General features: G+C 38.2%; 2 protein-coding genes across 5 annotated transcripts in view; one reads left to right on the top strand and one right to left on the bottom strand.

Annotated features, from left to right (window-relative positions):
* Positions 1-7,965, top strand: part of B3GAT2 (beta-1,3-glucuronyltransferase 2) — a 76,959-nt gene extending 68,994 nt beyond the window's left edge. Inside the window, exons 3-4 of the mRNA XM_025890566.2 lie at positions 6,896-7,044; positions 7,130-7,965. Of these exons, the coding sequence (XP_025746351.1) occupies positions 6,896-7,044; positions 7,130-7,216 (236 nt within the window). The 3' untranslated portion in view covers positions 7,217-7,965. The remainder of the gene's footprint in view (positions 1-6,895; positions 7,045-7,129) is intronic.
* A 40-nt stretch (positions 7,966-8,005) lies between these two features.
* The window catches only part of SMAP1 (small ArfGAP 1), a 163,614-nt gene continuing 143,717 nt past the window's right edge, over positions 8,006-27,902 (bottom strand). For all 4 annotated transcript variants that reach the window (XM_025890564.2, XM_025890565.2, XM_073905179.1 and 1 more), the window contains 4 exons: positions 17,038-17,165; positions 11,889-12,060; positions 10,791-11,104; positions 8,006-8,661 (listed from right to left, as the gene is read on the bottom strand). In XM_025890564.2, coding sequence (XP_025746349.1) covers positions 8,527-8,661; positions 10,791-11,104; positions 11,889-12,060; positions 17,038-17,165 — 749 coding nt within the window. In that variant the 3' untranslated portion in view covers positions 8,006-8,526. The remainder of the gene's footprint in view (positions 8,662-10,790; positions 11,105-11,888; positions 12,061-17,037; positions 17,166-27,902) is intronic.

The raw sequence follows: 27,902 nt of genomic DNA, 5'->3' as shown, positions 1-27,902 counted from the left end.
GAGCATGCAACTCTTGATCTCAGGGTTGTGAGTTCAAGCTCCATGTTGCATGTAGGTGTAGAGGATTACTTAAAAAAAAAAAAAAAAACCTGACTCAAAAGGAAATAGAAAATCTGAATAGACTTATAAAAAATAGATTGAATTATAATCAACAAAACTTCTATAGAGAAAAGCCCAGTTCCAGATGGTTTTGCTGGTGAATTCTAACAAACATTTAAAGAAGTGTTAAGACCAATCATTCACAAACATTTCCAAAAAAGAGTAAGGAGGGAACATTTTTGAAGTCATTGTATTAGGCCATTGTTATCCTGATACCAAAACCAGATGTCACAAAGAAAAAAAAACCTATAGACCAATATCCCTTATGAATATAGATGCAAAAATTCTAACCAAAATACTAGTGGAGTTAATCCAGCAACATATAATAAAAAGGATTTTACACCATGACTAGGTGGGATTTATCCCCATAGTGTAAGGTTGGTTCATATGCAAAAGTCAGTAAATGTAGTACACTGCATCAGTTGAACAAAAAGCCACATCAAATCAATAGATGCAGAAAAAGTATGTGACAGAATTCAACATTCTTTCATGATAAAAACACTAGATTGATAAACGAGGAATGGAAAAGAACAGCTTTTATCTGGTGAAAAAACTAACATACTTAATAGCTGAAGATGAAAGCTTTTCCCCTCAGATCATGACAAGGATGACCCCTCTTCACAGTTGTATTCACCATTGTAGTGTTAGGTTGTTGCCAGAGTATTTAGTTGAGAAAAAGGAATAAAAGGCATCCAGATTATAAAGGAAAAGGTAAAAATATCTTCAGTTATCAATAGCGTGTTTTTTTTTTTTTTACATAGAAAATCCTCAGGAATACATATACAACTTGTTCTGCTCCATGCTGGACATGGAGCCTACTAAGGAAAGGAGTTGGGGGCGCCCGAGTGGCTCAGTTGGTTAAGTGTCCAACTCTTGGTCTCAGGGTTGTAAGTTAAAGCCCTGCATTGGAGCCTACTTTAAAAAAAAAATACACAGGGGCGCCTGGGTGGCTCAGTTGGTTAAGCGACTGCCTTCGGCTCAGGTCATGATCCTGGAGTCCCGGGATCGAGTCCCGCATTGGGCTCTCTGCTCAGCAGGGAGTCTGCTTCTCCCTCTGACCCAACCCCCTCTCATGCTCTCTCTCTCTCTCTCATTCTCTCTCTCAAATAAATAAATAAAATCTATAAAAAAAAATACACAATTATTCATGCTAGTAAATAAATTCAGCAAGGTTGTGGGATACAAGATCAAACATAAGAAACCAATTGCATTTCTATACATTGGCAATGAACAGTCTGAAAAATGAAACTAAGAATTTTATTCACAACAGTGTCAGAAATAATGAAATACTTAGTAATTTAACAAAATAAGCATCAGACTTGTATAGTAGAAACTATAAAACATTATTCAGAGAAATTAAAGAAGAACTAAACGAGTAAAAAGACATCTTATGTTCCTGGATTAGGAGACAATGTTGTGGGTTAGAAGATATATTACTCAAATGGCAATATTCCCCAAATTAATCTATAGATTCAGGGTAATTCCTATCAAGATTTTGGCTGCCCTTTTTGCAGAAATTGCCAAAGTTATCCTAAAATTCATATGGAAAAGGAAGGGACTCAAAATAGCCAAAACAATTTTGAAAAAGAACAAAGTTGGAAGACTTAAACATCCTGATTTGAAAACTTAGTATATAGATTTACAGTAATAGTGTGGCACTGGCATAAAGATAAGCATAGGAATGAATAGAATGGAAATGACAGAGCAGAAATAAACTCTTACATTATGGTCAATTGATTTTTGCCAGGGGTGCCAAGACCAGTAGAGAAAGAATAGTTTTAAAAAAATGGTGCCCAGAGTTACGAATATCCTATCCTTTAAAAAGGCAAATTTCAGTATCTATGAATTATATCTCAATAAAGGGGGTGGGTAGGTAGGGAAGATACACACATTCTCTCTCTCTCTTTCTCTCTCTCTCTCCCTCCCTCCCTCCCTCCCTCCCTCTCCCCCCCTCCCCCTCCCCCTCCCTCTCCCCCCCAAAAGACCGGATGTGCTCGGCTAGGAAGAGCTATGAGAGTGGATCACCTCAGAAAGAATTACAGGAGAGGAGAGGAGGTGCCACACACACATCTTTCTGAGACAATTCCCTGAGAAAATTGTGTGTGTGTATATAGATATTTTTAAGATTTTATTTGAGATGGGGAGAGAGCGAACGAGCACGCTCAGGGGCCGGGGGGGGGGCAGAGGCAGAAGGAGAAACAGACTCCCCACCAAGCAGGGAGCCCGATGTAGGGCTCGATCCCAGGACCCTGGGATCATGACCCGAGCTGAGGGCAGATGCTTAACCAACTGAGCCATCCAGGCGCCCCTATGTGTATGCATTTTAATTTGGAAATTGTTCTTTTTTTTTTCTTATTTCAAGTGAGTAGAGACTGACTTTTGAAATTACCTGATACCTATTGCCAGTAGTAGAAGTGTGTCAAGAGCCCAGTATTCTACCACCATTAGCCAGAGTGACTGTCAGGAAATAAAGGCCATTAGTATCTTTCTTGTGATCAGACTGGTATTGTTGCCATAAACTATCTGTTGGGAATTAGAAATAGTTCTGGCTTGTAACAGCCTTGCTTGAGATTGGATTACGTGTAGTTAGAAAAGAGAGAATATGCCAGTGGGACAAGTATATGGAGGTGAGACTAAATTGATAGTCTGATAAGCATTACTGATGCTTTTAACTATGGGTGGAAGGGAGGAAGAGATTTGCTGGACTGGCTTTTTCCTTTGCAGTTTGTCTGGTTTTTGTTTTCTCCTTATTGTAATGACTAGGATCTCTAGTACACTGTTAAATAAAAATTGAGAGCAGACAACCTTGCCTCATTCCAGTCTTCAAGGGTTTAACACTGTCTTTCACCATGAAGCATATATAGTATTGGCAATAGGTATTTTGTAGATGCCCTTCATCAAATTGAGGAAGTTTATTAGTTTGCTGAGTGGCTTTCTAAAAATCTTAACTTGATGTTGGATTTTGTCAAGTTCATTTTTAAGTCTAATCTGGTGAATTATACTGATGGATTTTGAAATGTTAAATCAACATTGCAGCCTTGGAATAAACCTTACTTGGTCATGATTGAATGCCATGAATCCAACCAATTGAATCCAACGATAAATCATCTCAGGACTCTGAGATCATGACCTGAGCCAAAATCAAGAGCCGGATGCTCAACTGACAGAGCCACCCAGGTGCCCCCTAAGTACTGCTTTAGATGGATCCCACATTCTTGTTTTGTTTTCATTCGGTTAACCACTTTTTTCATTTCCCTTTTGATTTCTTCTTAGATCCCTAATTTATTTAGAATTACATTGTTTGGTGTCCAAATATTTGGAGATTTTCCACATATCTTCATATTATTGATTTCTATTTGAATCCCATTATGGTCAGATAAATACTTTGTACAATTTGAGTTCTCTTAAATTTATTGAGATTTAATTTATGGCCCAGACTATGGCCTATCTTGACAAGGTCCCATGTGTACTAGAAAAGATTGTGTATTCTGTATTGGTAGATGGAGTGCCCTATAAATGTCAGGTCAAATTGGTTAAGTCTTATATATCCTTATTGTTCAAATTTATAAATTTTCTCTTATTTTTTCAATTTTTTTTCTATCCCCCTTTTCCACCTTTCATTCAGTTTCTGTGACGTGTGTGTGTTTCGGTGTTTTCCTTTTGGTAGTTTCTATTGTTATGTCCTCAAGTTTACTAGTCTTTTATTCCGCTATGTCTTATCAGCTGCTAATAACAGCCAGTATATTTTCCACAAGAGTGTGAGATCCCTTTGGGTCTTTATTCTGTCTTCTGTTCTCTCTCCTTAGCATGCTCTGTCTTTCCTCTACCTTTTTGAATATATGAGGTTTATTTATAATGTCTTAATGTCTTTGTTCTGTATTATTTCTGTTGCTTGATTTTTGTTTTCATTATGGGGTTGTATTTTCCAGCTTATTTGTATGTCTGGTACTCTTTGTAGCTCAGGCATTTTGAATTTTGTTGCTAGGTACTAGAAAATATGTATATATGTTTATATAAAGTATGTGTAACATGAGTTTATTACATACATCCTCATATATATATGCACACATACATGGAATACAAACATACATAGGAGACAGTATCTCCACCCTATCTCTACTTCATTTGAAGAAGTCAGGAAGTCCTGTGTTCATAGTGGATAACCAGTTTTAATTTGCATTTTTTTTTATACATCTGTAGGACAGAGAATCCTACTCCCATGATTTTTGTTAAGGCTCTTAGTATCTCAAAAACTGCCAACATCTTTAAAGCTAAATTAATTTCACTAGAAAAAAGTAAGGGTACATATAATACTTGAGGCATAAATTACTTGGAAATTAAGAAAACCCAAAATATCCATCTTGGGTTGGAAGCAGTGGTTTAAGGAGCTGAAAACTCCTTGTGCTGCTTTCAGAGGGAGCACTCGCTAACTCCTCCAGCTTCATAGCGGGTCAGACGATTCCCTGAAAGGCAACCCAGAGTTTGGGCCTAGTTAGTGTGCAATTCCTACATGCTGGCTGTGACCTGCTTCCTTTGAAGCGCTCACTGAGGCGGGGGTGCAGCAAAGAAAATGGAGGAGGTAGGAGATAGAAGAGCATCTGAATTGTCCGCCTCCCCCTTTTGTATTAGAGAACAGAAAACTACTTTTCTACTGTGGTGAGCCCCCCACTAACATCTCTTTCCTGGGTGCTAGCCCGCCAGGTGCACCCTATCCTCCAGTGAGGCCAGGAAAGGGCCAGCCGTCAGCTTTGCTTGCAGAAGTGGTACACCATGCTATGTGAGTTTGCTCTGAAGAACTAGAGGGATATTCCTGAACCCAGGAAAGCAAGAAAATACACTTAACCTATATCTTTCAGTGGTCACCATGATGAATGTGTTAAAAAGACAAGGGAAAATGAGGGAAATCAAAGTGACTTCATAGCATTTTCAGACTGATTAATCTACATTTTTGGTTCTTTTTTTTAAAAAAAAAGGAATGGGGAAATAGTACCTTGAAGCCATGGGAAAAATATACCAGGATCTTCAGTGATTGAGAAGGGCAGGTCCTCAACTAGGTCCTCAACTATAGAAAAAGAAGCAAGACAACTTATGACACGAAAATCTGAGCTCACCTATTAGAAAAGTCACTTTTTATGTGAATTGAAACCTTTGGCTTTTTGCTGAAGAAGTCTGTGGCTGTTTTAGCTGAGGAAGGCTTCAGACTTGTTAGCCACATGATGTGAGATGCAGGTGGCCTGATTCTGCCACCACTTTCACAGGCCCTTTTCCTGTCGTCAACCCCGTTTTCCAGCTGTAAATGGTGGCCAATGCCACCTGCCCTTTGTAATATTTATAATGGTATTTGTATTTATATACTGTAGTACCTTATGAATACTGCTCTGCAGTTAGTGAGGTCTTTCCATCTGCTAATTTTACATCAGACACTGAGTTGAAAAGGTGTCACGCCTCTTGCAGATGAGGAAATGGGGAAGTTTCAGGATCAAGAAAGGTTAAGTGACTTGGCCAATGTCCCAAGTACAAGGATCCGGGCCAAAGCAAAAGGCTTCTAATTCCAAATTCAGTGTTCCTTCTGCTAGAATGTGCTGCCTCCCTCCAGGACTGGCAGAAGATACTGGGGCCAGTCCTCAGGCTAAGGCTTTAATTATTCTGCCTCACTCAGCACGTGATGTACCACGTTGTGTTTGTAGGTGGCTTAGTGGGAGGTTTTCCTGTAAAAGGGACAGGGTCTAGATGTGGGACTGGCTCAGTCTGTGGAGAGGTGATGAGAATGCTGGTTGTGGTTTTCTCACAACTCCCCAGTTACCGCCTGGTATCATTTGGTACTTACTTTGCTAACTACACTTTTGGAAAAAGAAGCATGAATCAATTCAGTTAATGTAGAAGAGGGCCAAATGTTGCTAAGAAATGCTCCTGGAGATTGGTCCTCACAGCTAATTCTGGGAGGGTGTCTGACTTTACAGTGTTGGCTTAGTCATTTCGAGCACAGGGCTTCAGACTTTCAAAACAACTACAAAGGTTGCAGCAGTTGCTTACTGAGATAGCTTGTAGAGTGTTTATTGGCTAAGCCTTTAACACAGAGTTTGTTAAACTACAGATTTAAATAGTAATCATTTTTTATGACCAAACCATTGAAAGAAATTGAGTCATTCGTTTCCTTTAAAAAATCAAACCTCAAAACCAAATTTATCAAATGGACTGATATCTCCTGCACTGATTTCCAAACCCCCCACCTTTGTCAGGTTGAACCAAATTGGAAATTGAAACCAAATGATTATATATTTTTCATTTCCTAGCTAACTGGCTTCAATTCCTCAGTCTTCTAAACTCAAAGTAAATCACAGCAGTGCTGGTTCAGTAAGAGCACACATAAAAACGTTAAAGAACAGGCGGGAGACCTGGGTGGGCGTGCTCATACCTGGAAGATAGTTAGGGTAAGTCTGTATCTCTTCAGCTACATTTAGTTCTTAATTCCCAGAGTTTTGAATGTCGGGGTGTGATGACCTCTATGAAAGAGCTGATTAGCAACAGTCCGGACTTTGTATTGTACAGATGTTGTCCTCGCCCCCACCCCACGCATACACCTTTGTCATTACACTGAATGTACTACATTGTAATGATTGGTTTTCCTTTTGAGACTGTGACACATGTAATGCTCCTAATTCAAGTTGGCAATCCAAGACCTGGCACATACTTGGCATTTAAAAAAATTTTTGATGTGTCTGGAAATTTTACAGAAAAAAAGAGATGTACACCATTATTTTAAAGTCTTTTTTTTTTTTTTTAACTTTTCACAAAGGATTTGCTGTAAGTCTTCAAGTCATCTTGTCCAATCCAAAAGCCGTATTTAAGCGTCGTGGATCCCAGCCAGGGATGCAAGAATCTGATTTTCTAAAACAGATAACAACAGTTGAAGAACTGGAACCAAAAGCAAGTAACTGCACTAAGGTATTCCTTTCACTTGTGCTGCTTGACCTTGTTCAGTGTCAGCATTAAGAAGTGTGGCTACCCAAGAGATTTCCCTCCCCTCTAGGTTCTCGTATGGCACACTCGGACAGAGAAGGTTAATCTAGCCAACGAGCCAAAGTACCGCCTGGACACGGTGAAAATTGAGGTATAAACGGAAGCAGCAGCTGGTGCAGTTTGCCTGGCTAGTGGACACGAAGAGGAGTGCGGAGGTCAGGCTCCAGAACATTCAGGTATCGTTCGCTTGACTTCGGTACGACAGCCTATGTCGTCACCTAACGGACATCTGTTTCAACAGAGCTTGTCCATCCGTTAACACAGCTGATGGAATGGTATCAAATGTGTGTTTTTGTCTTCCTTTGTTCTGCATGTCTTCCCTACAACTAAACTGGAAGTTCTTTGTACACAGCTAGTGACACTGGAGGGTACGATTGTGAGTATCTTATGTACTTTTTTTTTTCCCATTTGGCCTTAAAATTGGTAGAACTGAGCAGGTTTTAGAAACAACAGGCATTTTGCCAACTAAATGTTCCCAATTCCTCACTTTGCAATGTAAAGTTTAAGTTTTGTAAGGTTGGTGGCAGTATACATTGTAGGAAATAAAACCCACAAAAATAAAAAGGTCTATGGATTCATCTGTTTAATATAGGGATATAACATTTTGTCAATACTAGGCACCATAAAATGTAAACACAATTACTGTCATAAACCTGGATATACCTTCAAGGATTGAAAGTGGCTTGTTTAGTTACCCTGTTTGCATACAGTGCAGAGAAAGATCTTCATGTTATTAGCACTATGTACATAAGAAGAAATCCAAATTACAGGAGAGGCAGATAAAATTTGAGTTCTTTAAACATTCGTTAAACTAAGTTTTGTAGTAACATCCAGGTTTATCTTCCTTTCACTGGTTAGTGAAAGCACTAACTGTTAAGCACTCCCTGTTAAGCACATCATAACAACAGCACAGTGAAGTGAATGATGAAATAAAAGAATTTTGATACACTAGAAAACAGTGCTCAGTGATACATTTACATTCTATTTATATGATTAAACATTTGATCATACAGTACCTTCCTAAGGATTACTGGCTAATTTGGGGGTGGGGTTTATACTGTTAGAGGTATTACTAACATGATAACTACTTCCCTTATATGCAGACATTAGAGCTATAATTTTATTGAGAGTAAAACTGATTATGCAAGTTGACTGAGCAGCTTCTCAAATAATGTGGTTTATGAAATCATGGGAAATGACCAAAGCTGCCCTTGACATAAAATGGTTTCTCAACCTGCTTTTCACATCAAATTTAATCAGTACAGACCAACACGGTCAGATAATTCTTAATATGAACAAATGGGGAAAAAGAAAAAATATATATGTACATGAATAAACAGGGGAACTAGATGCGTTTTAGCAAGGAATGTCAGGTGGTAGTTCTGGATGAAACTTGCATTGCAGTTTTCATTTCCACAGCTGTGTGCTGAGAGTCTGACCCGATGAGCTTCCAGACCATCCTGCTGTTGTGTTGGGGGGCTGGCCAAAACCCACTGTTGGGTTTGTACTGCTGATACTCATGCCAGCCATTTGCTGATTCATCTGTGAAACATAAAAAGCTTACTTTAAAAGGCTTACTTCACTTTTAATTCTTGTTTCTTTAGCCACAGACATTTTTAAGTTACCCTGTTGTATTAGAAGCTGCCTTTACTGGAGGTTTAGTCAGATAATGAAGTTTAATAGCAATTATAAGTCCTTTTCCTCAATGTGAAAATTAGTCAAAGCACAGGAGTAAAAGACTACCAAACAATTACTTCCCTAGAGAAAGCTACTTTGTTTCCTTCTTGTTCTTTATCTCCTTCCACATTTTTTAACACTGTCCATAAAGTGATCTCAATTATAGTCTATTTATTCCTTTTCAAAACTCCATTTTTTGTCCCCCAAAGATTAACCACAACTGAAAAAAAAAGTACCAAAGCAATCTTTGAATTTGTATCCAAGTCCACTATTCTTTCAACTCTACCAGCATGTTGTTCTTTAACTATAAGGATTGAGGAAATTTTAGAAAGATACTCCAAAATTATACATTGTGGATGATAGCTATTCTTCTGTCTTTATTAAAATCTTAAATGGTTCTATATATACTTTCTAAATATTAAAAAAGGTCATAAAGCATATCTTTTGCTCAGTTAACCACTAAATGTCTAAAATTAATTTTCATTATATAAGGTATAAGATTACATGTATTTTTATTCCAGACTGGAATCATATATGTATAGAAGCATCCTAACCCTTTCCCTGTGGTACTCTCTTACTTCTAAGATTGATGATAAGTAAAGGAAAGGCAAGATTTATCACAAAGCACAGAGTGGATTCAAAACCTATGCTCAGGGTTGGAATGTATTCTTAATAAAGTTCATTTGTTATTTTGCAAAGACACTTATGTTTACCACACTGCTGATGAGGCGTAAGTGTCCAGTTCGTCATCCCTACTAAAGGATACTATAACCACCTTTCAGTGAGAGGCTGCTGGAAAACAGCAGCGCCCCTCAGCATGCCTGGAAGTAAGGGCCAACCGTAACTCCTTACGGATTCATCTAGCACCTTAGCCTGAGCTGGGCGTGCTTCAGCACTTTGTCTCACAAAAGCTGTTACTGACATTTGGTACTTGAGGTTCCCAGAGGATAGAGATCAAGAGTCAGATGCTTAACCAACTGAGCCACCCACCCCCCGAATAATTCCTTTAAATAATGACAAGAGGGGTGCCTGCCTGGCTCGGTCAGTAGAGCACGTGACTCTTGATCTCAGGGTTTTGAGAGTTTGAACCCCACACTGGGTGTGGAGATAACTTTAAAATAAAAGTGACAATAAAAGCATTCATGGGATATACAGTGTTTTGGTAATGTTAATTATCACTATAGACTATTCTCTGAATGCTCTCAAGGTAAAACAGCTGACCAGAACAGAAACCAAGATCCCCCAAATGCTAGAGAAACATCAAATAAGAACTGTAAAGGGAAGAGTTGCTGGAGCATGAAACGAAGTCTAAGGTCAGAATGGAGCATAATCTAGAAATTGATTTGAGAAAAGTTATACTAAAATGTCAGCTTTTGGCTTTAAACTAACGTAAGTAGAAATGGGATTTTGTAATATAAGGGGATGTCTGAGACAAATATGGACTTGTCCCTAAGTAAATTAAACAAGAATATTTCTTATAAAGCCAAGGGCAATAGTCACATGACATAGAGAATAGACTAGATCCCTCACAAAATAGTGCTTTGAGAAGAGGAGGCTGGATATTTTTCTAATTTGTCAAAGTTAACACATAAAACCCCAAAATCATTAGTGATGGTAGGCTGGTCTAAGCGGACTATAAAAATACCCCAAAAGGGAGCTGGGTTAAAAGCTTGGTGCTAATTTCATGGGGTGGTGGGGGGGAAGAAGACAGGAAGTCTCTCAAGATGCCCAAGATAATTTCTAGCTATTACAAACAGGATGTTCGCCAGTGTTATAACCTGAAGTGAAAAAATGCTTAACATTTCTTTATAGTCAGTGACTGCTCATTTGTCTATGTGATTGTAACTTCATAATACCTATAAATAGGTCTCACCTCATACAACATGGCCCTACTCAAATCTTTCTGCCAGGTTGTTAGATTTAAATAAAACCATTTAGAAAATAAATCCAGTTTCTTTGATTTTGGAGAAGTTGGAGAGCAAATGACCTCTTACCTGTGAGAGGTTCCACTGGGGCTGTTGAGCTTGCGGCAGGCCAAACTTACTCTGGGGTGCACCCATCTGTCCCACCATTCCTCCTTGGGGGCCAACCACGTTTGGAGGAAGTGGCATCACGCTAGTTTGTGCATTTCCCATAAACCCATTGGGCATAGGCATGCCCACCATCATGCTTGCACTCTGTCCCATCACATTTCCGAGAAGGCCAGGAGCTGCAGGTGTAGGCACAGGCACACCCATCGATGGAAAACCTTGAAATGCAGTCGGTGCTTGTGAGGTAAATGGTATATTTGTGGGTCCCATAAACACACCTGCATTTTAAGAACCATGAAAAGAAAATGAGAAAACAGGGCTATTGTGTGCAGCTGCACTCATCTCTCTAATCACAGAAAAAGGATCACCATCTTTCTCAACTACCCACAGCAAAAATTTTAATTCCAGTCTGCTCCTACTGCTCAAACTTACACCATAACCCTCAGAGCTGCTTACTTCCAGAATGCAGTTATAAACCTGAGCACATTTAATTAGGACACATAAATCTTATGCAATAGCTATAGAAAATACCCAAACTATGTAGCATGAGATTACGTGCTGACGAGCACCACTAGGCTCCCACCATCAAACGCACAGTGAGAGCTGTCTGCCTTTAATAGAAGCAGGTGAGATGTCCTATAACTTTAGCTCCCTATTTAGAGGAAATGGGCCCAACAGATTATGTAAACAACAAATCTTACTGTGCGGTATCTCATTATAATTATTAAAAACTCAAAGTTTTGGAATTCGTGTGGTAACAGTGCTTATTGTTTACTTACAGAAAACTACACAAACTTGTAAACTTCATGCAAATCAAAATCTTCAAAAACAATCCATGTCCTGTAACCTTGTGAAACAATATTAAGTGATATGTGAACAGCTTGTTAATTCTAAGCGAATAAAGTTTTGTGAATCCTGTATATGCTTTTTAATTCTAATGCTTCAATTTTGTATTTGCACAAATTGCAACAAAAGTACCGATTCCATAGAAAAATAACACAAAGGGTATACTTCTAGTAATGTCACAACAAGCTGCTGACAGCGGATATTAAAATGAATTACCAGGAGTACTCTGCTGCTGAATGGTTCCTGTACCATACAAAGATAAGATGGAGTCTTTGGAGAGTTGTTTCTTTGCCACCTCTTCTGACTTTGTTGCTTGCTCGGTGAACAGATCCAGATCTCCAGATATTACTGTAGACAGAGTGGTAGCTGCAGGTATAGAGGGTGTCCCCTGAGACAAATACCAAAGCAAGCTGTCAAATTCTCCATACCAGAACACAGTTCATCTGTTAAAATCTAAATGAAATTAGAAATTAACTGTAGAAGGTAATGTGGTGACATTACAGAGGATCATTCACAAGCCCACATAAAACAGCATCCAGGAGGAAGGTACAATGTTTCCTATTTTGAATCTGTTGCTGGAAGAGAGGCAGATTGAAGCTCTTTCATAATAAATTGTGTTTACCTGCTCAACTAACAACTGAGTTTTTGCCCATCACATCCTGACCCACATCCTGACCACAGTGGCTTCAGCAACAGGATATAATGGCCGTGTGAGGACCACCATTCCTGGAAGATGCTGAGGCACTCCCTTTGGCAACTACTACTCCAAGGTTCTGGTATCCCTTGAAATAAAGAACATTGCTACAATGACAGCATACTCCAAGAGGGTCCTGCAAAGGCTGATCTTGTCTTCTTTGAAAAAAAGAAAAGGCTTTTTCAAAAGCTGCATCAAGATATTTTTATAAATCTAACCTAGATCAGTTTTAACCACATTAGGATGTTTCTAGTCCATCCAGAAATGAAGCACAGCAAAGTTCAACCACCTATACTCTCAACCATATCTTCAATCCCACTTTTGGACAAGGGGCAGAGGAACACAAATACAAAGAAACATGTAGATACAAAACAAAAATTTTCACTTAATCTGTATCTGCACACAGATTAAAGTGAGGTTATTATAGCTGTGATTGTATAATGATCTCTACAGTCACTAAATATTCAATCACATTTGTTTACATGAAATTGTTTTAGATATGAAGAGTTTCAAAGAATTCTAAGAACAGTAAAAACTGAGTAAGAGTCTTTTCAAACTATAGAATAAGGTGAGAGTAGTAGGTACAAGTTAAAGATCATGCATATGATTTGTCTTAATTTTTTAAAAATTTAGACATTTAATAGGTTGGCTAAAAAACCTAGCAATAAATTACCATCCAAGCATTGTATTCACAAATTCAAGCAGATCAATATGTTGAATCTATTGTGACAAATTAAGCAAGAATTTTGAGATAAGCCACTTAATTTCGCAAAAGATCTAAAATGTGTAAGAAATTGGACATAATGGAATACCAAATATAACAATATGCTTGAATAAAGTATTATCTGAACTACGAATGACGCAACAAAAGCTCACAGAAGCTAAGAGCAAGAGCTCTGGAGCCAGCCTGCCAGGACCAGAATTCTGGTCCCACTCCTTACTAAAGAAAACAATGTACCCTTAGACTGTCACCTAATCTCCACTGTCTCTCTTCTCTACACTTGGGGATAATAAGATTTCCTACCTTACACAGTTACTTGATGACCACAAGAAGTGTTCTGTGGCAGGGTTAAGCACACAGTGTTTACTGTTAATGTTGTCAGGTAATGAAGCAACCATCTCACTAATCTTTCCATCATGTTTAGTTTCTTTTGCATCGAAGAACCTGCTTAAAATCCAAAATGGCTGGGAAACCTATTACAGTAGCTCCCCCGTTTCCACCCCTCCCAAGATACAGTCCAAGTGCCCTGTGGACGCCTGGAACCACAGAGTACCAAGACCTATATATACCCTCTATATACTATGCTCTTTCCCTACACATCCATACCTCTGAGAGTTCAATTTAGAAACTAGGCACAGTAAGAGATTAACAGTAACTATAAAATAGAACAATTATAACAATATACTGTAATAAAAGTTATGTGAATATGGTCTCTCTCTCAAAATACACTGTACTCACCCTTCTTGTGATGATGTGAGATGATAAAATGCCTACGTGATGAGATGAAGTGAGGGGAATGACAAGTGAGGCACTGTGACAAGTGTTAAGCTACTGCTACTGATCACCTGGTGATACCTCAGAAGAAAGATCATCTGCTTCTGAACTGTGGGCAAGTGAAACCGCGGAAAATGAAACCACAGTCTCATCCTAGAGCAGCCTAATATTCACATGCTCTAAACATGTATATTTCTTCTGATGCGGGTAGATTAGAGTATCTACCTCAACATGGTCATAATCTAAAAAGAGCCAAACCAAATAGCATGATGAGTAAGCACTCATACGTCTATTATTATTTTTTGGTGCTCCATTTGGTAGCAGTACAACTCCAGGATAAAAGAAGAATGTCTGCCTATCAATTTACACTTTGGGACGCTGCAGAATCCCTAACCAGAGGTTCTCTGGCTGTCGGGATCCTAGGTCTGATCCAAGGAGAGGGCACAGCACTCGTGCAGGTCTAGATACTGTTGGTATATGTATATTATAGACAGAAGGAAAGGGATGGCTCCTACAAGTCACCTTTGGGGACTCTGGAATGATTCCCTCTGAACCCCCAATACACATGTGCATTCTGGTTAGCTGAGTATATCTAACCTTCTTCACAAGACTACACAGCCAAACAGGTAAATCTCACTTTCACATGAGTGGGAAATCTTTTTTTTTTTTAACACTTTATTTATTCATTAGAGAGAGAGAGAGAGAGAGAGAGAGAGAGAGCACAAGTGGGGGAGGGGCAGAGGGAGAGGCACATGCAGTCATGGGGCTGATCCAGGACCCCGAGATCATGAACTGAGCCCAAGTCAAGACACTTAACCGGCTGAGCCACCCAGGCGTTCCTGAGTGGGAAGTCTTTTTAAAAAACATTAATTATGAACGAAACGAGCACTGAAAGAATAGTAGGAGCTCAGAGTGATTCCTATTTCTGTCCAATTTTACATAATAGAAACCCACCAAAATTAGTAATTTCATAGCAGGAGTGTATGTATAAAATGTGTACTTTAACCTGCCTTTCCCCCTCCCCATTTTGAAAGACATTATTTTAAAACGTATCTGGGTTTTTAACCTTCACATGTAGTTCAGATGAAAGATAATTCTGTTCCCCAAGTATTTTACAGGGCTCAATACAACTGGCACAGTTTTGGTCAAAAACAATGCTCTAAAAAAAGAATTAGATGTGATTTAAAAAAAATTAGTCCTGTTACTCTTAGTTATTAATGCAGAATGCACAAAGCACGCAGGTCAGACCAACCCCTCATAAAAGCAGGAGCTATACCCCATATTGCTTGTCAGGTGCTACTTAAGAGTTTAAATGAAGTCTGCATTGTTCTGCTTGCTTTGATACTGAACAGAACACATGAAGTAGTACACTGAAGCCTCAGATGTGGGGTCTAATTCTCTAAGCAGTTCCAAAGCAACTCTCATAGTCCAGTGGAATCGAAGGAAGTCTAGCAGATAAAACAGCCTCACTAGAATGCTAGAGCAAAAGAAACTGCTTTTCATGCTCAGATTGTCAAATATTCTAAATGCTTCTTTCTGAAGCCACAACATTAGCATTAGACAATTTTTATTACCACATGAATACCCCTGCGTGCACAAATTCACAAGGCGCTTAATGTTAACTGAAACAACAATAGTAACAAACAGTTCCTCTTTTTATGTGTTGGGGGAGGGGAGAAGGAGCCAAGTCATAAAATAAAGCTATCTTTTCTGAAAATAAAAAATACTGCAGACAATTTTGATAAAGATAATTTAAACTAGTACCTCAAATTTATTTGCTCAATTCTATTGGTAATTATACAATGACTATCATAACAAAAAATGTGTAATAAAATAAGCAATTAATCTTCTTAGTAAGACATAGATTCTTAAAACTTTCTACCCAAACAATATACAGTTGGCTCTGTTTTTCTAGAGAAAAGGGAAATATTTTACCTCAAAAATTATGCTGTACTGAAACAAACTATTGTTCATTTATAAAGTATAAATTTAAAATAGAATCTTAAAGCTGTATGCTTAAGAGTAACCTATATCCCTAAAAAAGTTCATTTATTCACCTTAAAGAAAGCTAAATACTTCATGGGATCACTTGTATGTGGGATCAAAAAAAAAGCTGAATTCATAGAAAGCAGAATGGTGGTTACCAGGACTCAGGAGTGAGGAAATACAGGGAGGTTGACACAAACTCAGTTATAAAATGAATTAAGGTCTGAGGGCCTACAGTGTGACGATAGTTGATTATACTGTATTATGTAACCAAAATTTGTGAAGAGGGAGCTAAAGTGTTCTCATCAAAAAAAAAAAGTACATGAGGTGATGGATGTGTTAATTAACTTGATGGTGGGAATCAAATACACACTTTAAGTATTTACCATTTTACTTGTCAGTTATACCTCAATAAAGCTGAAAAAATATTTAAAGGTATTAAACAATTTACAATTTTAAAAAAAGAATGAAGGCAAAAAAAAATTCCACGTAAGAACACAATTCAAAATTTCTTTGCCATCAATATGTAAAAAAATTCTCATATTGTTCTAAATAATTTTTTAAAAATCATTTTAAAAAGTAAAAATAGTGTGTCCATTATACTTCAATTTTAAAAAAAGGTTTTAGGGCTAACTTAAAACAACTAATCTTCATAAAAAATATGAGTACTGAATTTGCTAGAATTTCTTATTCTTGGTTTTCCTGCACCCAGAACTAAATCTTCAGAATGGCTCAATACAGCATAAAAAAAGAACTACTGGCTTGTAATCAATATTTAAACACCCATGGTTTTAAAACCTCTGAAGTGACCTTGTTAATCTCAGGCAAGTTTGAGACAGTCTGAGTTTTCCCACTGGTTCACTCTAAACAGCACTGTTTGCCTAAAGCAAGAGTCAGCAAACTTTAAACAGTGAATATTTAGGCTTTGTGGGTCAAACAGTGTCTGTTGTAACTATTCAACTTGTAGTGTGAAAGCAGCCAGAGAGAATATATAAACAAATGGAATGCCTGTTTCAATAAAACTTTATTTGCAAAAATGAGCTGCAGGCTTATTTGCCAACCCCTGGCCTAAAGAATAAAGCTTTCAAATCAGAGACTGCTCAGAGACAATTCTTTCAAAATTGAAATTTTGAGACTTTTCAAAAAGGAAATAAGCCGTGATCATGTAAAACCATATTCTTATTACATACCTGAGCTGGGGGTATGACAGTTGCAGGTAAGGGATTAGAAATCATTGGTCCAAATATGTCTAGATCATCATTCAGGGACGGCACTGTGGTTGTGTTCCCATTGGTCACTGGTGCCTCAGCAGGGCCATCTGAAAAGAATATAGATTCTCATCCTAAAGTAGATTCTCTTAAATTACTTGAAACATGGCATCATTTAAAAAATTTAATATATGGTTTAAAAAAAAAAAAACAGTTCAAAAGTTGATAACAAAATATATGTCCCCCTTCTACCCCAGGCTCTCTCCTCTTTCCCAAAGAAACTATTTCCAGTTTTATTCTCCCAAAAATATTCTTTACTCACCGGTTTCTAGGTATAATATATCCAAATCCCATTTTAACAATAGTGGTATTACACTATTCACGTTATTCTGCATCCTGATGCTTCCTTATGTGCCAGGCACTGTTCTGAGGGTACAGACATTAACTCATTTAATCCCCATGATGTTATGAGATACTACTTTGGAGATAACTGGCTAAACTGGCATTTGATACCATGTTCTTACAAATAATGTCTCTCCATAAATGTGCACATGCTGCATGTGTGTATTATGGACATCACTTCGTATCATGTTTACCGACATTGGAAATAAATTTTGAGGATTTAAAATGTCTGAAATGTTGAATTCTCAAGTTACAATAAGGGAAAAAACTGCATAGAAAGAAAGAAAACAAACATACACTACATAGACTGATTCTACAGGAAATATGCATAAAACTTTGAAATAAACCCTTTTTTACTCAAGCATGGCCACCTTCCACAATAGCCGTACCAAGCCACTGAACTGTACCGGGGAAGGAAGTCTGACAGTGACAACATCCTGTATCAGCTTCCTACTTATTCTCCCACTCAAAAAATTTTATATCTCCTTTTTACATTAGTGCAGGTTATTAAATGTAAGGGGTGGGACTTGGAGTGGGCTGGAGTAGAGAGAGTTTGTGAGCACAGTCCAGGGAATGGGACACCTCACACAGTTTACTGTGGCCACAACCAAATAACAGTTCAGAGTACCCCAACTCCAATCTCTTGGGACTTATATCCTGAGCTTCTAATTTAGCAATTTACAATCTCATTTGATCTCTCTTTGATACACTACACACTCCTCAAAGGTCATCAGTCATCTTTCAAAATTTCTTCAACATTGAGAGGGATGTCTTGCACAGAGCAGGCTTCAAATATTTGGCAAATTTAAAGGAAGGTCTACCACAGACTGGGTGTTTCTGCCACAACCCACAGAAACTCACAGGTTTCTTCTCTTTTGTGAAATATAACTATAGAAACTGGTATATTTTATGTCCCTGTTTAAGCTTCAGTGAATCACAGATTATCATTAATTTCAATGAATAAATGGGTCACAATGAAGTATTTTTTACTACTTAATTTAGAAAAGACTGTGTAAAATTCACAAGATTTGAAAGATCAACTGCAAATATTTTTAATCATTTTCAGTGATATCACATTATCAGAACCACAAAAAATGTATGTTTCCTATATATGTTCTATCTGTATTAAGCATTATGGACAATTTAAAGGTGAAGCAATAAAACAATGCACAGATTAATACTAATTTATAATATATAGAATTTTAAGCTAAGACACAACTATGACACAAAAGAATTCAAATATGACTCATGAAAGCATTTTTTTTCATTTCTAAACACAAATGGCAACATTCGTTTTGAAGTCAGACCTCTTTAAAGAACTATTTCATGTTTTCCAGTCCATTCCGCATTCCACTTACATCATGTGTAATACATCATGTAAATATGAACCAGAGATAAAATATTTTAAAAGGACAAGATATTCTAGATTAAAAACACAATTAAAGGAACATCTTTTTTGTGGTATCTACAACAGCTCAGTAAAGGAACTCAAATAACAAGGGCATGTGAGCCAGTGGTGCCCATAAGCTGGAGATTGGGGACAGGGAAACAACCTCATCAAACGGACATGTTTAATTCTATCATATGAATAAGGAAGCATTTTATTAGCAGAAAATATAACTATATTTTATATATGCAGTTTAAATTCACACACACAAAAAAAGCACATGTCCTATAAAACAAACTATGACCAAGAGGAACAAAGGTAAAAAAGCAAAAACCTGACAAGCTGAGTATAAACTATGTATTTGCAGTTTTTCAGTTACAATTTTTTGCTTCTTCAAGTAATAGCAAACACTAATAATGAGAAAAATTTATAAAAAAATACCTTACACATGAGAAAATATCTTTTATTTTTTGGTGAATACAGAAAATGTCATTAATTGATTTTTATCACAGGTCATGTCAATCTAGTTTACAGGACACCAGTGAGCCCAGGATACACTGTGTGAGAACCAAGAGGTTCACCTACTCCAGGCAAATGATCTGTGTCCATACTTTTATAAACTGTACATCTTTTGGAAATTTAGGTCTGTTCTAAGTAGTATACTGTACTTCATTAAGAATATTTATTTATACTTTCAAATCTAAATTCTGTTCAGGATCTAGTAGTACATTATCTAAACTATAAAACAACATACAGTACTTTATTTGGTGTTTGAAGTCTTATTTTACCCTTCATACCCTGAGGATCACATATCTGACTATTAAAAATAACAGCCAACACTCAGTATAGTGCTTGTTTTGTGCCAGTCTAAAAAAATACAAATACAGAAACACATATATGCACTTCTTTAGTCTTTATAATGATGCTATGAGAGAGGTACTATTAATTACTCTCATTAGCAGATGACAAAAACATTAAATTTGTCCACCGTCACAGAGCCAGAGCAAAGCCTTGGGTTATAATATCTAAATCAATTTTTACTATAGAATCAACACATTCTTGGAAAACATACAAACTATGCAAAAATGAATAAAAGTTCCTTACCATGGATGATGGTAATGGTTGCACAATAATGTGAGTGAATGTACTTAATGCCACTAAACTGTACACGTGAAACTGGCTAAAACGGTAAATTGTACATTATGTGTATTTTACCACAATACAAAAAGTCCCCATGTTCTTTAATGCTTATGAACAAATGCTTAAAAACATACTTAAGACAATGTATATACAAAAGTCGTTTTCTTTAGATAAAATTGTTTTTGTGTGGGTGAGGGTGGGCTGCATTCTAAATTGCATGGACTTAAAATAACTTATTTACTCAGTCCTTCACTACTGGACATGTAGGTAGTTTCCAGACTTTCACCATTACAGAAACAGTAAATAACCACAGTCCTTCATATAAAGCCTACACAGCTCACTTCCTTCACGACTTCATGTTCTACCACTGCACTGTAAACAGCTTCATTTTCTCATTCCATTAAAAATATATTTGCATTTAAAATCTCAGAAGAGCATTCCACACAAACTCTACCTACCATAGTGGAGCTGCCATGAAAGTCAACTCATAATATACGTCCAAGGAACTTTGGAATCCTTTAGAGTAAGACAGATGAAGCATCTCCTTAGAAATAGTGATCTTTATGGCAAAGTTGCCACTGTTTCCAAGTGGTTAAGGAAGATACTGTTTTAACTACAAAAACCTAAGATGAGGAACTTTCTCCCAGGTCTGACCAAGGTTTCCAATCCAGCCTCGTGACAGACAATGGTGACTCTCCTCTGCTTTCACATCTGCAGCACACCTGTCTTCTTTTCTCTGTATCCTGGTTTTCTCCCCATACAATCCCCTAAATATGATGGATTTTATCCCCATCAATTTTTCTTGTTAATACAAAAGCTAAGCATTCACAGAATTGTTGAAAAACAAATCCTTAACCTAAACAAAAACTTCTCAGCCTTGCATGATCAGTAAACAAGTTCCCAATGGGTTTTCCCAATGGACTTTTAATGTTTGTGAATTTGACTTACTACCCTGGCCTGCTGTTTAGCATTCTTTAAAAAGGACTGTTTCAATTCATTTTGAAGGTTGTGTTTTTGATTGTATTTAAAAAGGACAGTTAAAGACTGTCATTATCATCATTATAAACATCATAGTTCCCGGACATTTTAAAAGAATGTTTACATGTTATCATTTTTGTCTCTATGAAAGATGGGAAAGGCATCTCTTTCCACTATCTCCAGTAACAGAAACCAGGGCACCAACAGATTAAAAGACTTGTTCAATGTCACTTCCCTAGTTAAACAGCAAAATCTGCACTAGAACAGAGTCTTCTGATCCCTAGGCTAGTGAGTGCTCCTTACTTTAAACCACATTTCATCAGTAGTCACGTAATTAAAACTGTACCTAATTACAAAGACGTCACTTAAAATTCTGAAATTTAAAAGCCAACTTTTTTTTTTTAAGATTTATTTATTTGACAGAGAAATAGCGAGAGCGGGAACACAAGCAGTGGGAGTGGGAGAGGGAGAAGCAGGCTTCCCGTGGAGCAGGGAGCCCGATGTGGGGCTCGATCCCAGGACCCCAGAATCATGGCCTGAGCCGAAGGCAGACGCTTAATGACTGAGCCACCTGGACGCCCTAAAAGCCAACTTTTAAACAGTTTATAATTATTTGCACCAAGAGCAGCAGTGACACCAAAGGTTCAAAAACCATTCAGCACCACATGCACAGTTCCTCTTCATCTCCCCATTCCACTGTCCTACCAATCCTAGTATCTTCTCAATTTATAGGGAAGGACACAGGTGGATGTGGTCATCAATGAGCAAACTGGGCTGAGGGAAGCAAGTGTGGGGTATAGTCAGCCCTGGGTCAACAGAGTTACATATCACAGTGAGTTCAAAGAATCCTTTTGATCAAGGGTCCACTAATAGCACAGTCTTTGCTGACTGAATAAAAGCTCAGAGTCCACAAAAGCAACAGAGAAGTGGACGTCTGTGCAAACTAATCAAAATTCACCACAGTCCTGCACTTCGGAGTGAATGTTGTGTTCCTTCCTCAGCTACAGAATGGTGGTGGGAGCAGCCAGCCGCAGGAGGAGGGAGCAGCCAGCCGCAGGAGGAGGGAGCAGCCCCCTTTAATCAGTATGCAGAAACAGTAGTTGGTGGACAATAAAAATAATGGGAGATCCACAGTACAAGAAAAGCCTAAGGCAAATGGAAGAAATTTAGCTGGGGACAACATCATAAAGAACGATAATGAAGCACAAAGGACCCCTTGAAAAGGCAATGAGCAAACTGAAGAAATTAGGACAATGCAGTAAAATGAAGAAGGAATTTCAATCTTAAAGGCAAGAGATCAAGCCTACAGTTAGCTGCTTGTGGGTAACTGTTTTCTTTCAATGTTACCTTAAGGTTTCAAAGCAGTGTTTTATCTGAAAACTAAGTTTGTAGATGTCTGTTTTAAATTACACACATACCATAAATTTACAAGAAAATGTTAAAATGTTTCGAGCTGAAGAAAAAAAGTTGTTAAAATCAGTGCTACATCTCACATGAACATAAGGCATGCCAGGCATGCATTTACTGGCCTACTTTGCATGATGACACTGATAGATGCCTAGAAAGAAGGTAACATTTCAAATATGACAAAGTCATGAAGGCCAGTCTCTGTCTTCTAGAAATCCTCAATATGGTGAGTAAGACTGCTGATTCTATTAATTGTGGCTATACCAGAACTCATCTAACACCAATAATCCAAAAGAGTAAAGGTAAAAAAAAAAAAGAACAAAACAACCAAAACAAAACAGTAAGACAATATTTAGTGTCTTCCTTTTGGTTCATTCCAAGTGCCTTTGAATGATAATTTGTAAACTAAAGGAAATAAGAATATAATACTTTGCATTTTAATAACACATTTTTAACACTAGTATTTTTATTTAAATTCTGTTGCCAGGTACTTTCATCAATGCCTTATATAAAGTATCTGAGTTTAATCATATCACCTCAAGAGAATTTTACACATTAAGTCTAGGATTTCCATAGAAGTCTGGTGGTGTACCTAGAAAACTCAACTGCCATAACCAGTTTGAGAAGCTTTTTCTGGAGCACCCAAGCAGAAACTGGTGCCCCTTCCCCATCTAGGGTTAAAACAGTTAAGTGGCAGTTGCCCTATGTCCCTAATAAAACCAGGTGGAGGGTGGGGCTGGCTTTACTACCACCCTGCCCAGGCACAGTACTTGGCCCGAGCTCCCTTCTAAGGCAATTGATGACTCCCAAATCCAGAAGACCTAACACCACTTCCATTATAGACCCATCCATCTGGTCAGCCAGGCCTACTGACTTTTCCACTCCAAATCCAGGGGCTGCAAAAATGGCGACCTTTCCAAGTACCTCAATATTTTCATTTTTAGGGTTTTTTAGAAAAATATTTTATTTATTTATTTATTCATTTATTTATTTATTAGAGAGAGAGGGAGAGGGAGAGTGGGGGAAGGAGCATAAGGAGACAAGCAGACTCTGCACTGAGCAGGGAGCCAGATGTGGGGCTCCATTCCATGACCCCAAGATCCCAACCTAAGCCGAAATCAAGAGTTGAACGCTTAACTGACTAAAGCCACCCAGGTGCCTGCCTGTTATTTCTGGTTTTAATGGCATCTGAATATACTTAGATTGATAGGCAGCCCCAATATGCCACATTACTGCACCCTGGCACCATGTTTATAGCCCAGAGACCTTGTCCATGCCCTCCTGTTGTTTTACCAGGAAGAGAGTAGAGCTGCCTCCTTCATTTGATGCTTGACACAAAGTCCTATCCCAGGGCTTCCTCTCTCCAGTTCACCAATGACAATGAGGTTGGAATTCTCTCTCTCTCCAAAGCAGAAATATGTCCTCCAGAGTCACTCTGTCTACAGGCCAGTGCATCCCTGCTGCCACAGCACCACACACAACTAGTCACACACAGGCAAGTGTCCTCCACCAACCGCCTTGTGAGCCAGAAGCACATCTTACTCTCCTCACCTACAGATCTGTTCCAAGTGTGCTATCACAGCACCTGACAGGTAGTACTCCAAAGGTGTATGCTCAATAACGGGCTTTAAGTCATAAGATGCCTTACAAAGGTAAGGCACAAGGAGCTACGTTTACCTGACTAGTTGGTTATCTGAGTAGTAATAAACACATTAGATTTCACCTGAAATAAATTTCCACAGGACAAAACAAAACAAAACAAATAAACAAAAAACTTATTTGCTCCTCCTCTGACCAGCAGCAGCAAGACAATTAACCTTTGAATTGAGGAAAATAAAATTTAAGTTGGGAATTTTAGCATTATTCCATATTTCAAACTGAATTCTCTCAACCAATTCTCATACATAATCCCACTCTTCCCTCAGCAATAATTCTCTATCTTCCAGTTTCCAGACTGCAACCTCATCCCCGACTCACATTACTATATACACACAAAAGCTGCATTTTCTGGTATTTACTAGAGTTCCATGAACTCTGCTGGCACTCAATAAATATTAATTGAATTCATCCTTTACTTGAATGTCAGTTGCATTAGCTGGTCATAATCTATTTGCACAAATAATAAAAAATGTCAAAGAGCAACATGAGATTTTATGTATTACTAATCTAGTTTAAGGCAGATAAGAATATGATAAGTAAATGGATGTTATGTTTTTCATTACCGTTTTTGACTGAGCATGAACATTCAGCCTTGAGTACACCCTTGCTACACCGGAAACCGCCAAGTCTTAATTCTTCATCAGTAACTACTGAGGCAGCATCCCAAGAAGGAATGAGTTTAAGTGGAAACAGTACTGATTAAAAAAGGCTGCTTCCATGAGATGCAATAATATTCTTTCATGGCAAAACTCCTTCTTCTTAAAGCTTTATAAATTTACATGTTACTCAAAGAACGCTTTTTATTTTCTACATAAGAAACCATCTAAAGCTCTTTCCTTAATAAAAGTGTTATTTGGAATTACTTTGTATTAAAACACATAAATTGCTTTATGGAATGAAATAAACTCCCATGTGTGTTACTTTGTAGATGCAAGTCACAAATGTCCATCTGAAGCATATTAAAATTTTCAAGCTTCAAATTGTTTTCAAATGCTTTTTTAAAAAAACAGGTGCCTGAGAGTTAAATGCAGCTATTTATTTTTATTTTTTAGTTAATTTTCTTACTGCTAAAAAGATAGTATTTAGTACTTTACTAAAACGACTGAAGTGGCCTGAAAAGACGACCTTAATCCTCTTGCTCTATTTGCTCTCCCTCTGAGCCCCTCCATGCTACCCATCCCTGCACTCTGGCCAGCTCTGGAGGAAGGGACCCCTTTATGAATGGGTACTACAGTGCTGTGCAGCAAGCCCTGCGGGGTTGTCCATCTTTCAGGAGACCCACACACATTGATTTAGAGCTGCTGTCTGAGACTGCTAAGAAATGCTTTAAGGAGTAAATGTTGTAGAACGGACTGCTTAAATATATATATATATTTCTGTACCATTTTATAGCCTAAGACAAGAAATATATAAATATAAAACCAAATTGTATAAAACAAATTTCTTTCTAAATGTTTAAAACATGGTGACAGCCTAGATTTCTTTGAGGCCACCCGATTTCCTCAGTGCTTTTAAGGGAGCAACAAATCCTCCATCAGCCAAAGACCATACTGTGTGACAACAGTCTGGAGGTTATACAGCATAATTTGACTCCCTCTTCTGCACATTCTTTCAAAGGCCTGAGCTATTTCCTACTCATCTCCTCTGACCCGATATTCAGGCTAAAATCTCAGCACAGCCCTGCATGCAAGTTACTGTGCTGTATGCCTCACATTTATTTATTCATTTAGATTTGGCCATCAACCACAGAGGGGTTCTTACTTCCATTTCCCAGATGAAAACACTAGAGCCCACACAAACTATAGGTTACTGCCTCTAAATTCAGTGCTGTTCTTACGACACAATGCCACCAGCTATCCATTTGACAGATGGAGCCAATGTCTGTTTTGTGTGGCACAAGGTCACCCATTTTATTTTGTGTCACAGCTTCAACACAGTGTAATAGTTAAGAACACGGGCCTAGCTTTGTAATCTACTAGCTAGGTGACTGTGGGCAACTTAACCTCTCTGTGCCTCAGTTTCTTCCTTTGTAAAATGGAAATGATAGTTCACCAGCCTCAGGTGATTTACCCTTCACTTCTCCCCAGCATAGACTCAGGACCACTTGCAAGGATCTGCCTATTGCCAGTTCTCTTACAGCAATATATTCATCGACCTGCATTTTCTTTCCTCCACGGGTGTGGTTACACAAAAATAAAACCAATTCCTCCTTTTTGATAGGGTAATAGTTTACAATAGTTCACTGAACACACTCTTCTGAGCAGAAGCAATGCAAGTTTTCATTAGGTTTAAAACTGTATCGGAAAGGGGCGCCTGGGTGGCTCAGTCGTTAAGCGTCTGCCTTCGGCTCAGGTCAGGATCCCAGGGTCCTGGGATTGGGCCCCGCGTCGGGTCCCTGCTCGGTGGGAAGTCTGCTTCTCCCTCTCCCACTCCCCCTGCTTGTGTTCCCTCTCTCACTGTGTCTCTCTCTGTCAAATAAACAGATAAAATCTTATTTTAAAAACTGTATCGGCAAAACAAAACAGACTACAAAATTATTTAGGGTACTTATGCTAGAGTATTCCTTCTCTTTGCCCCTCTCCTTGGGAAAACGGGGTGTGTAGCTAACTACACAAACATCCTCCTGATCTGGTCAGTGCACAGCTCACAGGACACCAGTGGTTTCCCAGGGCCACTGCTGCTATGTTTGGCATTTAGTCTGCTCATTCCCAAACTTGTTTCTGTCTACAGCATATGAACTTTGAAAAACAGAAGTTTCCCTGTAGGAATTTTCTGCTTTAAAAGTACGTAGAGGGGCGCCTGGGTGGCTCAGTCATTAAGCGTCTGCCTTCGGCTCAGGTCGTGATCTCTTGAGTCCTGGGATTGAGCCCCGCATGGGGCTCCCTGCTCAGCGGGAGACCTGCTTCTCCCTCTCCCACTCCCCCTGCTTGTGTTCGCTCTCTTGTTGTGTCTCTGTAAAATAAATAAATAAAAAAATCTTTAAAAAATAAATAAATAAAAGTACATAGAATGCTTTTTGTGGGGGTTTTATCCTTTAGCTTGTTTCTGTCCAAAAAAATCTTTTAAAAACAAAAAAACTTAAGAGAAAAAAAGAGTAATGTATTCATCTCTCTCATCATATAAAACTGGAATGTATGTTACTAGAAAATTAAGTAGGTTATATATTGTTAACTGCATTTAACTAGCATTTGAACTCGGCCATCGTGGTAAGTTAAAGCTTTTATTTCCTGAAACACAAAAATGAATGAGAAAACTTGAAAACTTTCCCAAAGCTGTATGTTCCTTTGAGCTTTTGAATTAAGAAAAAACTGAAGGAACCTCTACCTACTCCTCTCTAGAGTTTGGTATTTAAAATAATTTAAAGTAGAACTTAAGAAATGTTTAGGCAGAAATTTCCCTAGATTAAAGTGCATAAGCATAAGAATGATTTTATTTAAGCAGTTGAATACACCCTGAGCTAGATTTTCATTACCAAGATCATATCCATTCTTTGCACGATGCTTTCTGGAGCACTGAGGATCTGATCCTCTGAGACACCTTCTGCGGTCCACCCCAGTCACACACACACCTCTGTGCCTGACAGGACTGCCAGTCAAAGCCTCCTGGCAAGGGGCCAGGTTACGCTGCTCTGTGCGTGCAGTGAATGGACGACCACAGACAGAAACCCTGCAGGAGAGCTTTCTACCTTTGGTGCCATATTGAACTGAAACCTGTAAGGTTACGTTTAACACCAACAATTTATGATTCTTCTCAAGCCTTATGCTTAGAGCATTTGCTCAGCCCTGAAGCAATTCTCAGATGGGGTTTTCTACAAAAAAAGAAGAAAAGAAAGAAAAGAAAGAAAAGAAAGAAAAGAAAAGAAAAGAAAAGAAAA

Source organism: Callorhinus ursinus, unplaced genomic scaffold, assembly GCF_003265705.2.
Source record: "Callorhinus ursinus isolate GAN/ISIS: 27379988/994484 unplaced genomic scaffold, GSC_fseal_2.0 scaffold22, whole genome shotgun sequence".
Taxonomy (NCBI): Eukaryota; Metazoa; Chordata; class Mammalia; order Carnivora; family Otariidae; genus Callorhinus; species Callorhinus ursinus.
Note: the sequence above shows the minus strand (reverse complement) of the source record. Positions and strands in the feature narration are given on the sequence as shown.